Source organism: Corvus moneduloides, chromosome 3 (assembly GCF_009650955.1).
Source record: "Corvus moneduloides isolate bCorMon1 chromosome 3, bCorMon1.pri, whole genome shotgun sequence".
In the NCBI taxonomy this organism is placed as follows: domain Eukaryota; kingdom Metazoa; phylum Chordata; class Aves; order Passeriformes; family Corvidae; genus Corvus; species Corvus moneduloides.
Window position 1 is genome coordinate 9,626,049 of NC_045478.1, and position 17,317 is coordinate 9,643,365.

Sequence of the window (17,317 nt, forward strand, 5' to 3'; positions counted from 1 at the left end):
TGTGCTCTTGATAACGACACTCATTGTTTTAACCCAGCAGTGAGCATGGGGCAGGGACTCCTCTCTGTATGGAGCACAGTAGACATGCTCTGTGACTTAAAGCAGTGTTACCCAGCTTTGGATCCGGGGTTCCAGTGTTTCACAAACGCTATCACACACACAGGTCTGGAAATCTTCTGACTTTGGAGTCTCTTAGCCATCCTCGTTGCCATTTTCCACAGAAAGCTTTTGTGCATTGTGGCTGTGCCAGTGAGACCTGGAGGCTGCCAAATGAGTGACCTACATTGTGTCAGTAAACAGGAGAACTGTGCTCACAAAGTGAGTGAGGTTTGAAACTGTCTGCATACAGGGTTTTGTTGACATTTTCATGGGTGATTTGAGCAGCATTTGGGAGCCAGGAGTCTCAGCTGGACTTTAAAGTGTTCCAGCAGCCTGCCTAGGTGGATTTGTATACTCTAATTTCTGATCGTCCAGTTTTGGTCCATGTCAGTTAGGAGGCCAGTCTTTCTGTACAGTCACTGAGGAGGCAGTCTGGCTCCTTTTTAGTCAGAGCAGGAGACAGGAGTGTTATTTGAGGTATTCTCATAGTGCTTCCTGTGTAGACATCTATCGCTCTCTCGGGCTCCGTGGGCTCTGCAGTTTCTGTGCTGGAGCGTGAGGTGCAGCGATCTCTCAAAAGCCTCTCCAAAGCGAAGCCGCTCAGCAGGACAGGCCACACACTCACCCAGGCGTGCACGCACAAACGCACGGACAGCTTCAGTAATATGGTCAGCGGCAAAGAGGCAGGAAGGGGCTCTGCACAGAGTTCCACAGGAGCAGTTTATTGCTTCCACACTGTGAAGGATCCCAGAGGCAAAGACGAGAGCAGCGGAAAGCTCAGGTTTAAGTACGGGAGTGGGGCAAGCACCAGGGACCAATGGTGAAGCTCTGGGGGAGTGGTGCGGGGCAAAGGCCAGTGGGGAGAACCTGGAGTGGAGAACTTTCTGGGATATGAAATATATAAGGTAGCAAGGGGGTGGAGGGGCCACGGGCCAACCAGGGAAGCAGAACTGGGGTAGATTAACATAACAGAACACTGGACCCTGGGAGAAGCTTTTCTGGTCACCCTAACCTGAGGAGAATCTTTTGGTACTAGGGACTTGTCCCACCAGCAGACACTCTTTATCCCTTGTAACGTAGGCTCACCGGCCACCACAGACGTCAGTAAGGCTCAACTGAGTGAATAGTTTCTGCTGAACAAAGGATACATCATCTTTAGGGCTGGTTTGGTTTTTGTTAAGGTTTTAAAAGTCACTAGAGTGATGTTCCCAAAGTTCACTTGTTTCATAAATGAAGAAATAGCAATAACACGGGTCATCTTCTGCCAGCTGGATGCTGATAGTTTCAAAATGTCAGATGCCAAGGTTGTGAGCATGATGTATGAAGAAGGTGCTAATGAAGTGCAGGGTTTGAGTACAGTAATACTTTGAAAGACTCAATGTTCCTTCATTTCTGTCTTCCCCAAAGACTCTGCATTCCTACACAAGTTTACTGCACCCTGGTACATCATTGTCATCTAATTACCTGTCCTTGCAGCTTCTTCTCTGCCTGGCTGCCAGCTTGGGATTTCACGATCAGCTCAGCTCCAGCTGAGTCCCTGGGCCCTCTCATGGGGAGGTAGCACCAATATACAGAGAGAGGATAGGTGGGCAGGCAAGATGCACACTCAGGCCAGCTGCAGAACCTCAGACAGGCTCTGAAACTTCTCACACCCCCCTTCTCATCCATTAACCTCTGCTCAGCAGTACAGTCTGGACTGGCACAGCTAAATACAGAACCGTGGGAATCCTGTTTCCCGCTTAGGGACTGACCTCAACAGAGTCCCTGTGTGGATATGCTGGAATTACTTGGCAGTCCAACAGTGGCTTCCTTAGAAGAGTAGTCAGGGGAAACAACTTGAAGGCAGAAAAACAACTTCCTCCTGTTCACACCAGTACCAGACAGGCCCAGCAGGTCTGGCCCTGTGCCCCGTAGCTGCCAGTGTAGTCCCCTGGCCAAACAGAAAGTGAGCCCGTGTCAGTGGGCTGGTTTGGTGGCCAGACTCCACAGAGGCTTGTTACCAAGACCTTTCAGTTCCATTATTTTTGTTTTACATGCTGTTCTTTATGATGCTCTTTATGATTCTCTTCCCTTTCTTTGGTATTTCCCACCATTCTGGTATTGTTTACTGCAAATATTTGAGCTAACTAATAGTAAACTCCTTGCTAACTTCATGGGGGTGGAGACCTGTTGCTTGGCAATGTACTGGCTCCTTTATATAATTACCTGTGCCATGATGGGCTCTTCTTATGCATCAGGAGAGCTGTTGTAACTCTCTGAATGGACAACGAGTCTTGTCAAAGTCTTGTCAAAGACTTTTGGCATTCTCTAGGTTGGCAAATCCTCACCTATATTGTCATTCACATCTCAAAGACTACTTTGTGAGGCATGAATTATGCAAATAAATGTTGCTTCTTCCCTAGTAGATCAGATTTATTTGTATTTACTAATTATTTTTTTTAATCAGTTTGTCAGCTCTGAAAGACTCAGTCCTACTGTTCTTCTGGTTTTGTTGTTGTTTGTTTTACCTTTTCCTTTAATACTTAGGTTCATTTGAATGATAGATCCCTTACTACAGTTAATAAAACAATGAATTTGGGTTTTTGTAGAAATCCTGGGTGAAAGCTGCCTGTACATATTATAACTTCAGATTTTGGCAGGTTTTGAAAGAAGGGTCTTTCACAAATATTTCAGTTTGAAGCAGTTCCTTGGAGCTGAGCTTTCAAAGCTCAAAAGAGTAGCTCAAATTCAGAAGTTACTCGAGGCATATCCCTGATGAATACGAATGCAAAAAAAAGGGAAATTCATTAAAGTTTCTTCTGCTTTAAAATGAAGGTTTTTGTCGTAAATAGTTCAGCAAACTAGTTGCTTCACCTTCATATACCTTTAGTGTATCACATAGGGTATATTTCCGAATAAAGCAATATTTAATTCTGCATGGGGCTTGCTCTTAGGCTGCATTTGCTGCAAAATGGTGGTAGCAAGATAATATCATGAGTTACAGTTTGTTGATAATAAACTTGTGAAAATAACTGGAAGTAACTGGACTCCACTTTCGTGTGCAGCTGTAACTGGAAGAGGATTCTACAAGACCCTTTAATGTAGTTGGAATGTGTGCATAATCTTTTGACCTTGTTCTTAGTTTTTGATGACTGTGCCATGTTAAGTGCTGATAATTGGGTTTGTTCTAGGCTGAAACCTGACCTGCTCTCTGCAAAGGAGATCAGATCTTCTATTGGAAGAGGCACTCAAAGGGGCTATGTTAGAAATTGCAGGGCCAGGGCTGCTGAGAGTGAAGATCTCTGAAATATGGCAATTACTTTGGAAGGACATGCTGTCGTAGGGACTGCTTCTCTTTCAGCCCAGTTTGAATTGGACTTTTCACCCAAAGATTTTTGTCCTCTAAATTTTCTTTTCTGTGCCATCTGGTTTGCTTAATAACTCAAGCTGCCTTTTTGAGAGAGCTGCCTTGTAGCTTCAGCTGCTGGAATGTGAGTCCTGGGTATGAGAGCAAGAGGCAGGTGCTTTTCACTCTGCTCTTGGAAGGGGAGTCAACTCTCTTGTTTAAACCATGTGGAAATGAGGGGATTGTCTAATACCTTCATGAAAAGAGTATGCAGCAATCGTAAGCAGCAGCAGGAGCTGGCAAGGAAATGGAGCCAAAGGGATTTTTAAATACCCGTCCAAAGGGATCAGTGCAATGGACCAACTTGCACTTTGTATTTCAATCCATCCCTTTCTGTCTGTCTCGAACAGTGTTGCTGGAACTGATCTTCTTTCTTATTTTAAGCTTTCTGTGTGGGAGGAGTAAAACTGCTTCAGTGTTTCTGAGTGGTAGTTTGCACAGTACAGCATTGTTAGCTCTGCTTTTCCCATTCCCGTTGGGCTCCTTGACAGATACTGAGAATATACAACATGGCTACAGGTAGAGAAGGTCTGACCAACAGTCCCTCCAGCTCAGTATCCCATTCCTGCCAGCAATTAACAGATGCCTGTGTACCTTTGTCTAAACCTTTCATAGCCTCCCACCATGTATTTTCAGCTTATGAGACTTTCTAGCCATAAATCTTGCTTGTTAAATGAAGAGTTGCAGCTGGCTTTCTTTTCTCTTATGTTTTAGAACTAAAAAAGCAAAGAAGGCACCTGCTCCTCCAGCCAAGGAAGAGAAGCCCAAATTAACCATTTTTGAAGAGGAGGTGGATCCAGATGAAGGACTCTTTGGCCCAGAAAAGGATTTCTCATCAGTTGGTCCCAGAAGAAAGATTAAAGAGAGTAAAGTTGTTCTGTATTTGTATATGCACAGATTATTTTATCTAAATCATGTGTATAACTGAGTCTTTAAATTACAGTGATGCATAGTATACAGGCTAAATAATGACTTGGAAATGTTGAGGCAAATCTTCAACTGAGCAGAATCATGTAGAATCATTCAGAAAGAACAAATGAAACCTGTAGCTCCCGTAGCTGTTCTCACATTTGGAACTGGGATATTAAGGTCTGTGCTGTCCCACAGTCACTCATGCCACACTAGCAAGAGTAATGTGACCTATTTTTGAGTGCAAGGAAAAAGCAGATTGATCAAGTCCCTAGAGTGCAGAATATTACTGCACTTTGTGGGCTGGAAGTCTTTGGAAAAAAAATAATTGTCTACATGATCTGTTTTTTCAACCCAACCAGCCAGATTTACTAGTTAGTGCAGGCATTGTGTTACATAGCATGATTTAACTACAGCAGCTTCTGATTCCCCTTTCTAGATCTGAAATTATTTGAAGACCCAGACCTCGGTGGGGTGGTGAGACTGGGTGACTCACTCCTGCTGCCAGCTGCCTGTGAGCACAGCAATTATGTGCTGAGCAGGGCTCCTGAGGAGGACACTGAGGAACTGCTGAGGTACTCATCTCAAATCTGTCATGTGGGATGAAGGTGGTCTGAGATGTTATTTAGATCTTGAAAGAGATTAATTCGGGAGCAAAGCTTAAATACTCAGAATGCAAACTGTGAATCAATACTTGTATTGACAAGTAAAATGTAAGATGTGTGCCATGGAGCTTGGAGATAAACACATTAAAAAGGAAATTAGGAAGACCCTTTGGGAAAGGTGGGGTGCAAGGTATTATTCTGTGACTCCAAAGGAAGGGTCTTGCAGGCCCAAGCTGTGCTATCTTGCTCATTTTCTACATGACACTTCTGCTTTCTGCAAACGATCCACAGGGAACCTGACCTCCATTGTGAAAAGTGAGGGACAAAGCCCAGAGATGAAGAGCAGTTCAGCTTCAGGGATGTGAAATCAGGAGCTCTTGCCACAAGAGGAATGATTTTCATGCTGATGGCTCACAGACTTCCGTGCATGCTTCTAGGAGGGATCCTGTGCATACCTCTACAGCAGTAAAGATCTCTTTATCACCCTGCATTTAATTTTTAATCTAGTGGAAAGGAGGGCTAGAGCTCAGAGTTGTAGGAGGGTATAATTTATTGCTTCTCCCTTGATAGTGTAGCACTGGAACACATCAGCACATAATGCGTTTATCCCTGACATCTCTCTCACAGGGCTGGTTCGCCTGTGCTGATAATCCTCCAGAGATCAAGCAGGGAACCAATGCTTGGAGAGACACAGGGAATCTGTGCTGCAGTAATGAGTCAAATTCATTCCTTCTGGGTCTCAAGCTGGCATCTGAATGATGAGGCCAGCCTGCTTCCAGTGCGAATTTGTGTCAACCAGTTCCTGTTAGGATGTATGATTTCCATAGTAGGTACTAAACCCTGGAGAGAGACTCTGTGTGTGGTTTCAAAGCTCTCGTGAAGCAGATAATTTTGCAGCTGCTGCTTTCTATGCATGGAAAAGTGCTGGCTGTCTGAGCAGTAATACCTGGCTTACTTTAAACAAAGGTTAAATTGGGCTGGGTGCCATCTTGCATGACATCCTGACAGCTCACCTGATGTTTACAGAACCTGATGGGGCAGGACATGACCTGATTTTATGCTGTGGTACATTAGGAGCAAATACATGTGTGCTTGCAATATTTTCTTCTCTGCTAGTGAACTCAGCATACAGCACTTCATCCAGAGTGTTCACATGACTACAGGAGAAGGGCCTGTTGCAGTGCAGTCCTTGCATTTTTATCCACCAGAGAGAACTTCTCCATCTGTCGTGTTAATCTCTTTTGGATTATATATGTTCAGAGAAAGGTCTCTGAAGTCTGCTCTGAGACCAACAGATCATGCTTTCAGATCAGTTTGAGATCATCAACAACAGTAGCACACCCAGATGGTTATGGGAACCCATGAGAAAAGATTTCATTTCTTTTAAATTCCAGTAGTTTTCATTTATTCCTGATTTGTCCCAGTGCTTTCAATAGCTGATAAGTCATCAAGATCCAGTTGGAAATGAATACATGTAATGAAGCAGAAAATCATGCCAGTGGTCCAATGGGAAAGTTGCTATGGGAATCCAGAGGCAACTCCTGGCTGTGCAAGAGGTATAGGCAGATAGGTCAGGATCTGTTGACATGTTCAGTTGCCTAACACCCTCTGAAATTCCCCTGGTAAACCCAGTTCATGGTGTTACCTGCACATCGTGGAGGGCTGATGAACTGAATGCAAGGCAGTTGAGTGTAAAGGAGAAGCTGCTGGCAAAGAGGGGAGGAGGAGTGGCAGTGCTGTTTTAACCTGATGCAACACTTCACCTCCCCTCTATGCAAATTCACTGCAGTCCCCTGAAATCCCATAGCGGAATTTTCTCCAGTGGTTGTGCAAAATGCACTTCATTTGCTGTGCAGCTGGAAGCCTCAGCAGAACAATCAGGTCTCACTAATATAGAGGCAGCAATTGAATCATCATCTCCCACCTTCCCTTACCACGAAAATGGTGTGGAATGTTCTTGCAGGGCAGTGCCACAGTCTCTCTTCCAGGCAGTGACCCTTTGTGGTGAGAAAATGTTCAACATAAGCTGAACTCTGCAATCTCCTGGCATAGGAGCTTATTTTGAGGCCTAAGAATAAGTCCTGCCTTTGCCCTGTACATGTTGACAATTACTTTCCCAAAAAGGACTGAAGAAATCTCTCCCCTGCCCTCAGATCAGAGCAGGAGCTGTGGCAACCTGTTCCTTTAGTGGGCTAGAGCTGGATATGCTATGAGAGGGAAATGGAAACATCTTGGTCTCTTGGACATAGTCATACCAGTTGTATCATACCAAAAGTTTACCTGGGCACATTTTGCTAAGATCTCGGACTGTCCTGAGGTATGATGCACCAGCAGGTCCAGAAACCTGGACATGTTCACTGCACTCCAATGGAGCAGCTGAATAATGAAGATGTGGGAGCTCTTCACTGGTGTATTGAACATTCACAGGTACCTCAGGGTCTGCTCACATGTGTGTGGTAGATCTGAGAAGTGTCTGACTCACTGTGAATCATGGGCAGAATAGGAGAGAGCTGCCTAAGGCAGAGGAGGGCAGAACCTTCTTCCAAAGGGGGATGGGAGAAACATAATGTTCAGAGCAGAACACAGGAGCAACCGAATCCTTTGTGATCTTTATGGTACCTGAGTGGTTGTAGCAGCAGCAGCAGCACCACAGCAGTGTCAGCACAGCAGTGAATCCTCAGCAGTGACTATAACTCATGAGGCAGAGGCTGTTAAGGAGGCAAATGAGTCTGCAAAATATGCATGGGCTGTGCTTGTCACAACATGAGGAAGAAGAGAATCTGATAAATGTTCTCATTGCAAAGTGAAGACTGTGCTCACTGTGGATACCTGCTCATATGAAATGAGAATTACTGTTTTAAATAGAATCACCAACTTTACATTAACAAGTGTTGAGCGTTGAGAACCAATTGCTGTGTAAGATTTCATGGGCTTTATCCCATGGGACTCTACAAAGTAGATCCCTGAAGAGGCCAAAGTCTGCTCTCCTGAAATCCAGGGCAGTTACTTTGCTGAGCACCCACTTCACTGTCCTGAGAGATTCAAATTCCACCATTTCATGGTCACTGCAGCCCAGCTGCTCTTGAGCTTCACATTCCCCTCCTTGTTGGTGAGAACGAGGTCAAGCCTAGCACCTCTCTTTGTTGGCTCCTTTGTCACTTGGAGAGGTAAATTGGCCTCAATGCATTCCAGGAACCTCCTGGATTGCTTAAGCCCTGCTGGTTGTCCTTCCAACAGATACTGGGGTGGTTGAAGTCCTCCATGAGGACCAAGGTTTGTGAATGTGAAGCTGCTTCTCCTCTGTAGAGTACCTTATCTCCTCACTCTTCCTGGTCAGGTGGCCTGTAGCAGACCCCCACTGCAATGTCACCTGTCCCTGCCTTCCCTTTAATCCTGCCCCCCGAGTTCTTGGCTGGCTCCTCATCTGAGGCTCCTGACTGAGCTCTGTGCACTCCAACTGGTCACTGGCATAGGGGGTGAGAGTCCCTCCTCACATCCCCTGCCTGTCCTTCGTAAAGAGCCTGTATCCTTCCATTCCGGCGCTCCAGTCTCAGGAGCCATCCCACCATGTCTCCATGATGCCAGTGAGATCATAGCCCTGCAGGCATGCACATTTCTGTCTCATTAATCTCAATCATGCCTGCCTGGTGTAATGAATCAGGTTTTTGTGGAAAACTAATGCTGGAATTGATCCTGTGAATGTTGCAGCAGCTCTGTGGGCCCACAGAATTACATAAATTATCACACATCCTAGCCTGAAATAATTATCACAGCTGTCTGAGCAGCCTTTTCAGAGAGATTTAATTAGCTTCACCTTTGGTAATGAATAGGGAGCTGAGATGGAAGGAAGCAGCTGTCAGCACAACATTTGTCTTTTTCCAGTGCTGAAAAAAAGTGTCAGCAGCAGGATCCCAGTTCTGCTGCCCTGTGATGGCAGATCTGGTGTGTTCCTTCTTAGGATTGCACGGATAACCCTTTCAGGAGCATTACATTTTTTAAGACTGAGGTTGTTTGTGAAACTGCACCCCAAACACTGTTCAGTCCATAGAGCTTCTTGAGCAGGTTTGTCAGCTTCTGGTTTCCAAGGAACTGTTGCCACTCTTGAAGCACAAAAAGTTTGTGTGTTCTTCTTTCAGCAGGCATTAGCAGATGCTGAATTCAGAGAGTAACACCTCTTCAACCTATGCAGGAGTCATGTGGGGCACCGTCTCCAGCACCAATGCTCACTGTCCTGAGAATATGAGAACACTATAGTTGGGAAAAAAACTTTGAGAAACTCCAGAGGGTTTAAACGTAGATCCCTTGGGAGAGGGTTATTTGGGCAATGTGCAGGTGGAAGAGAAGGTTGCAATAACTGAGTCAGAAATCTCCTGACCACTCCAGGGCAGTTTCTCTTGCTTGCTATGACCAAACTGTGGGGAAAGGTCCTTGATTTGGCTGCAGTAGGTTATAGAAAAACAAATTTTTCTGTGATGTTTTTCAAGCATTTATTTTTTTCGTTCCTGTGATGTGTTGGGATGCTACTTACAAGCATTAGAAAAGCTATGAAGTAAACTTGCCAACAAAATGAAAAGTTTTTTGCTAGACTGGAAACATTAATCCTTGCCCCACTCCTAGGAACATGTACAGGTTGTGTAGAATAATGTAGAGAGGCAACGTGGAGTCCTAGTGTAGCAAGAGATGCTTTTGCTGGGCTTGGGACCCACCAAATTTCAACCATCTTGCCCCAGGTTGTTTGCATTTTTGACAGACATCATCAGCTCAAGGAGCAAAAGTTGCCTGCTCTCCCCTGCCCCAGCTGTGCCTTTGGCTGGGGATTGGGGAACTTTCTAAAGAGGCAGGAGAGAGAGGTTTGAACTTCTTCAGACTGGAAAAATGGACTTGTCTCATTTCCTACGTGAGCAATGTAACCAACAGGCTGATTTCCTTAGAGGACTTCTTGTGGGACTGACCTGCACTACTGAGCCTGTTCTCTGGCACTCGGCTGGGCAGCACCACCGGGCTGCATCCGTGCTGTTGGACTCTGTGCAGCTGCAGAGCAAGGGGACTGTGTGCAGCTGCCTCTGGGGAATGGTACCTGTCCCACACAAGCTTCCAGTTGTGCTGGAGAGTATTTTGGAGGAGGGCTAATCTCTCCCAGATCAAAACCATGCCAGTGGTTCCAATACAGACTGTCACATTCCAGTGTCCGGAAGTATTTCCTGGCCCTGGTTGAAATACCACTGTGAATTTACCTGTAATGGATTGTAGGGGAAAGCTGAAGCAGGAGGAGAGATACCTCCTTCACAGCCCCAGTGCTTGGCATTCCTGGGGTTAACTCCAGCCTGTATCTGTCCATGGGCCTTGATGGACATCACACTGTCTCTCCTGACCACAGCAGACATGATAGGCAACAACAGATACTTTGAAGTCTCCTGCCTATTTTTGGGCACAAGTCTTTTCCTAAATTGTAGATGTGATATAACAGCATTCTCCAAGGCTTCACTAAGGTATCTCTCGTACTTGGAATTAACACCAGACAAAATAAAGTTAGTAAGATGAAAGTCTGTTCTGCAAGAACTGCAGTTAGTTGCACAACTGAGCTTCTAGCACGAGCCTTTTGGATACTTTAGCAAATTATGGGAGTCTTTGTCTCTTGCTTTCATTACAGATTCTCATCACTAAAGCATTCCCAGCAAGCAGAGGTCACTGTCCCCATCACGTTGTACATACAGTCATTCCTGTCCCAAAGATCTGGTCCAGAGAGATGGGACAAAGTTCAGAGAAGTGGCATCTAAAATGTTGATGTTCTTGTGGCAGCTGCATCTGCCTCCAAGTCAGAACTCGTTTACTGACTGGATGTCCACATGCCAGCAGTCATGAAAGGCTTTGTGACAGCCTTTCTTCAGGAAGGGCTTTGATTGCTTTCTGTGTCAGAGAGAATTTCCACCAATAGTCTGTGAATCAGCACAACAATATGGCAGGAATTTTAAACAGTGAGGTGCTGCTTTTCTTTTACAGAAAAAGAAAGACTAATTAAAGAATGATTAATTACATGGATTCTCTGGCTGATTGTCTATAAAAAGATGGGGTGGGAAGGTTCTTCCTTTAATCTTGTTTCAGAATAGTTGCTTGATTTTTTCTTTTTCCTCCTGGCCTGGAGTTAAATATGGTGGTAGTTATGCACTGTAACAATTCCTTTGCTTTCAAGAAATAGAAGTCCTTGTTTCTATCTCTGCCTGAGGCATTTTGCATTTTACCTCTTTAGTTTTGCAAAGACGGTTGTGTGTCACATGATCAAACAGCAGTGGATCAAACAGCTTGCCTAGCACTGCAGCCCTGAAAAGCAGGTTTTGAGACAAAGACCACATATTATCTGCTATGTTCTCTCTAAGAGAATTCTGTCTAACCAAGGTCTTGAAAAAATCCAGGACAGAAATAGAAAATTACATCATCAGCTTCCAGACTTTCTCCTGCAGAATCTTTGGCTTAAAAGCAGAATACCAAACCCCCATCCCCTAAAGACCCCCACAACCTACTGGACTGGATCTTTTGGGGGTATTTTTTTGGCTGTGCTGAGTGGTTTTGTTGCTGTGATTAGCACAGAAGCTGGAGTAGAGAATTTGGGAAGTTGTACCGTCATACCAGGTTAGTGAGCTGGATTTACTGCTCCCCTTTCTGGGGCACCCAGTTCAAAATCCTGCTTCCTCCATATGGTCTCTGTATATATTGTGTATTGTTCCTCTGGTTATTATGTTTTCTGTTATTTAAGACCAAAACTTTATGACATGGACACTGATTCATTCACTTGTTTGTTTATGCCAAGAAGGGAGGCTTCAGAAATACCAGCCCTAACAAGTTTTGTTTTTTACACAGCAAAGAGAACAAGAACATGTCTTGGCAATGTGATCAGAGGTGTGATATCTCTTGGATATCAGAGTTCACAACAAACAGGAAGGCCTGGGCTTAAATGAAATTAATTTCTTTGTAGATGAGGAATTCAGAAATATATTGAGCGTGTTTTGTAAGTAGGATATGTCACCCACAAGGAATCATGGAAAATAAAAGACATCAGAAATCTTATCTAAATAAAAGAGGATATAATCTCCAGAGTTACTTGGAGGATGAAATCTGAGGCGCTGCCTGCTGGAATACCACAGGTAGAGTTCAAGGTGCAGAACTCCGGGAATGGCTCTGCCCATCAGTTGATCTGTTCAGGTGTTCCCTTGTTTTAGATATCAGTGTTCATGCTATTGATTTTACAAAAGTAGCCTTGGTTAAAAATGATTCTTTTTAGATTCTCTTTGGGAGTCACAAGAAGATCTGTCTTGAGTTCAGGAATGGTTTTACCTTAAAGGGTTCCGACTGCCTGTACACCAGAAAATTTAGGCTAATCCTTATTGACTTAATGGCCGGTTCATGGTGGGTGTAGTTTGTCTCAGCCTGGGCAGTACAGTAGTGAGTTCCTCACAGCTTTTAATGAGGATGAACACAAAAAAGAAACCCTTGAAATCATGCAATTTATCTTAGTAATAGTGGGATCCTTAGTTTGAGGGAGCTGTAAATCTTGAAGTACCTATGGTTTTAACATTCAAACAATATTTACTATGGACGGAGGAATAAAGTGTCTCAGAGAGGTTGGTTCTTCAATTGATCATGTTCCCTGTGGTCTGGGACAGTTGCCTTATCAGTTGCTTCCCAAATTATGGAAAAGCTCAGCTTTACTTTTAACTGTCTGCAGAAAGCCCCACCAGTTGTACTGCTGCCTGGTAGAGGCATTTACAGTATCTTTCCTAAGGCTACTGGTACTGGTGAACAAAGAGAGAAAGGGAGGAATCACTGTCTCATTTAGGAAACAAATTATCCCAGTGGTTTCACAGGAGTCTGGGTAATCCCCCAAGATGCCTCATTGCCTGGCAGTGAGGAAGTTATAAACTGGATATCAGGAAAAGGTTTTTCACCCAGAGGGTGGTTGGGCACTGTACAGGCCCCCAGGGCAGTGGTAACAGCACCAAACCTGATGGAGCTCAAGAAGCTTTTGAACAATGCTCTCAGGCACATGGTGTGACTCTTGGGATGTCCTGTACAGGGCCAGGAGTTGGACTTGATGACCCTGATGGATCCCCTCCAGCTCAGGATATTCTATGATCCCATGATTCTAACTACAAAAGGCAAATGAGTGGAAGAACCAAAAAATACATGACATGAAATGATTCATTCATGTTCCAGGGATGGCCTCCCTATAGGTCATGGAGAAGGAGGAACTAAAAAGGCATCTTCCTTAGACTCCTGTACCTTATGCTGTTCCAGTGAGTGGAGCCACTGGAGAGGATCTTTCTTTTTCTTTCCTCCACATTTTGACTTTCCAAAGGCACACAGCTCTTGGAGTCACAAGATAATCTATGATAAGGGCTCTCTTAAAAGATTTCAACAGCTCATGTGGGAACAGAGTTGGGCATACACAGCATGCTACATCTCTGATAAGGTCAAACAAGGCAAGTGGAAAATACCTGAACTGTTTGAGGTGTTCTGGGTTATTTCAGTAGGAATCAGAGGGAAATTATCACCAAAAAGAGTTGTTGTATATGGTCACAGATTGCAAAACTTCTTCAGTTTGCCAGAACCAAATGTGAACATAGAATTTTAAAATCCATTAGTGTTTCCAGTTTCTCATGATTGAGCATGGGGATGTTTAATCTCAGTTTTGGGTGATGGGGATGAAGAAGAAACAGAGCTGAATGTGGAAAATTTTACTTTCTCATGAAAATTTATGGGGAAGCAAACCATCCTGTCACAAAAAAACCCATTTGTTTCCCAAACTAAAATAAAGTTTGGTGTTTTTAGTAATTGCAATTTGCCTTTATTTTAGACATTTGAAAACATGCTGTAAAATTAACTTGTATAGTGAATTGAAAAGCCACATTATAAAAAAGATGGTTCTTACAGAAACTTCTACAGAGAGAGAAATTCATCAGAGTAGATCCTTTTCCTACAGAAGGTTTTGTTTTGAAAGATTGCATTTTCTTACAAAACAAAAAGCAATTCACAAATTCCCAGGATGTTACTGATGTTTTCTTTCCATTCCAGAGTTGAAGATAGTTTTGAGAAACTCTTAGAGGTTACCTCCAAACCAAAACCTAAGGTCCCACCAAAACCACCACTGCCTCAGAAGCCAGCAGTTGCCCCCAGGAGCACTAATTCACCTTCACTGGCAAAGCAAAAGGAAAACAGGATTCAGACAATGAATGAAGTGGACATTCTCCAGTATATCCAGGAAAATGAATCTATCAACAACCAGGATACCAGTCTTTTTTGAACATATGTATTTTTAAAATGTGATGATGCCTTCTTGGCCCCAACTCCCAGTGAGCTCAAGTGATGGCAGCAAGAACTGACCAGGTGTTCCTACTGTCACAGTGCTCATTTCTGTACCAGGATAGAGAGAGCAGCAAGCCTGAGTAGCAAGAACCTCTGTTTGACGTTTTCAAAACAGTGCAGCTGTGATATAATGTTGCCTTAGATTTTCAGGGTTTTACAGGGAATGTGGACAGGGATGTAGCACTACAGATCATCTACTGCTATTTTAGTATCAACATTTTAGTTTTGGCCAGTTGATTGAAAATGGTCAGGATGTTGTACACATGGCAGCTGTGAATGATGTCCAACAAATGGTCTGAGGCAGGATAGGATGCTGTTCCTGTCATTTTTAGATAGTGTATTTCAGTTCAACGGAAAGGCCATTTTCCTTTCATCCAGTGCGTTTTTGTAGCAGCCTTTTCCTCCCTGACTGGTATTTTGGTACATTTTAACAGGAACTGCTAAATACAATTTAACAGTTCCTCTGTCTTTCAGTGGAACACTGAAATCCCAGCTAAGCCTGACAATCTGCTGCCTTAATTGTTGTGCCTCAACTGCACAAATGCCAACTTGTAGGAGAACTTCAGGCCTGCAGAGACCACACTGTGCATCTCTGACTCCTGGGGAGAATAGCAGATGACTGAGGGTGGCTAAGAACACTCTCCAGACATAGATGGAGGTTGCAGTGCATAGGAGGTTTGGATTCTTTAGGACTCCTGTGAACCCCAGATCCACAAGACCTGACTTTTTCTAGCCAAGTCTTCCTGGGCTTCCGCTGTAATTAGTAGAGAGAGAGATTTCTTCAGGAGGTGATTCAGTGCAGGTGTGTTAATGGAGGAACTCTGAATTGCTCTCTGGACTCACTCTTTCTCTCCTATTCCTTCACTTCTCCAAGAATTTTAAGAACCAGCCATTGTGATTAGTTCCACTAAGCTAAAATGAGTTTGTGTGGTAAGAGAGTGGTCTGTTCTTTACCATGCAATGGCTAAAACAAGGGAGGTCAAACTTGGCATTATCTAGGGGAAAAAAATAGGAAAAAAAATATACTGGAGAAATTTTAATATGTGGGAAAAGAAAAACATGATAAAATAGGCATCCAAGACACTCTGATTGAAGATACTGAATTTACACCTAATGTGAGTTGATACCTGCTGTCATGCAGAAAGAGATTCCTGAATTCATTCCATGTGCGGTCTAGCCAGAGATGAAGAAGACAAGCTCCCCAGAGGGAAAATTTTAATATATTTCAGCCATATCATCATCCCAATATTTGCCTGTCTAACATAGAACAAATTAAATAGAAAGCATTATATATATTTTAATAATGAAATTATTTCTATTAGCATTTCCTTTTTAAGCCAATGGAAAATATTATAAAGGTATTTTGCTTTGATGGGACAGATAAAATACAATCATTGGTTCTCCTCTGTATATGGTATGTTTTACTATAATAAAACATTTTGCTAACCCACAGGTGTTACTGTTATTACTGTTGTTCTCTAGGTTGTACATTGGCAGCAAAGAATCAATTCCATTCAGCCCATGAGGAGTGTTACATGGTGTTAAAATGTAAATAAGTATGAAACCAAAAATGTAGCTGTGCTCACATTTCCTTTGAGAGCAGCTAAAGGGAGAACCAGAGGTACTACCTGGTCCTGTCCCCACAGGGTCCTGGTGCAATTAGGAGTCTTGTTTATCCCATCCTGCAAAAGGGGAATAAGCAGTGAGGAGATAAATGCCTTGCCCAGGAGCAGGCAGGGAATAGAGGCAGGAGAAATTAATTCAGGGCAGCCTTCCTGTTGCACTCCCTGCTGTCATGAACAACCACTGTATATTTAACTGAGGGCTCAGGGAGCAGCATCTCTATTTTACTCAGCCCTGTTTGGAGACACTGCTTGCATTTCTCTATTTTTGGACTACAGCCCATCACACAGCCTGAACACTGCTAAAACTTCCAAACTGCAGGCCATGGATTTAATGATCAGTAGACCGAGTGCAGTTCTTCACCTGCCTGGAATGGCCAAGGAATATTTTGCCCCCTAGCTCTCCCTAAAATTGTCAAATTACCTAAGCACAGGGAAGGAAGTGCTGTTAATTGTTTCTGTGCTAGATTTTTAAGATTATTTTGAGGTCAGTATTTTACTTCAGAAAAAAAAATCTAGCATTCCTGTCAAGAAACTAATAGAAAAGGATCTCTCATAAACCCTGGTGTTAGGCTTTTGTTTTACAATGCACATGGTCTAGCTGCAGTCATAAGAGGTGAGTTACAGCCCTTGAATACATTCTATTTAATGAATCATTATTATACAAGAGAAGAATGTCAGACAAATGTAGCCCAGAAAAATTGAACATACTATTAGAAATGACGTAGGGAAACTATACAACATGGTTTTCATCCTGCCAGAAGAGAATTTTCTTTTTTTACTTCCTTTCATATATCACTTCTAGTAGCAGCTATTTGATTAGCCTGCTCTTGACAACCCTTGAAATTCAGTTGTGGACTCTAATGTAGTTCTTGGCTGACAGTCATCACCTTCCAACATTAGTAATAGAGTTCATCAAAAGATTTGAAAAGCAAGAGTTATATTTAAACCCTTAAAAGAGATGGGGAGGTTAGTGATTAGAACTCATAATAGGTATCTCTGTTGCTTTACAAGCAGCTTCTTGTTTTGTGTAACATTCTGCTTGCTCTGTGGTACAGCACTAACTGACAACTAAGACTGTATACTTCATTATTTGGGTCACAGTTTAACAAATTATTTCACCAAGCCGAGTATTTCACAGATGAGTTGTGGGTCGTCTGCTCAGGTCTGCTCAGTTGCTGAAGTTTTAGGAAAACTAATTCCCACAGAGCACTTAAGGCCTAGTTCTGTCAGTGACAATCTGGGTTGAGTCGTAAAACAATGTATTAATTGAAACTGATATTTTTGCTAATTTTTGCCCAGATGTTAGCTTCTGCAAAGAAGCCAAGTTTCCTGCAGCA

General features: G+C 43.3%; 1 protein-coding gene across 1 annotated transcript in view; it reads left to right on the forward strand.

Annotated features, from left to right (window-relative positions):
• HS1BP3 (HCLS1 binding protein 3) overlaps positions 1-15,805 on the forward strand; it is a 51,843-nt gene extending 36,038 nt beyond the window's left edge. Inside the window, exons 5-7 of the mRNA XM_032104094.1 lie at positions 4,199-4,350; positions 4,833-4,968; positions 14,065-15,805. Coding sequence (XP_031959985.1) covers positions 4,199-4,350; positions 4,833-4,968; positions 14,065-14,293 — 517 coding nt within the window. The 3' untranslated portion in view covers positions 14,294-15,805. The remainder of the gene's footprint in view (positions 1-4,198; positions 4,351-4,832; positions 4,969-14,064) is intronic.
• Positions 15,806-17,317: the final 1,512 nt, after the last annotated feature.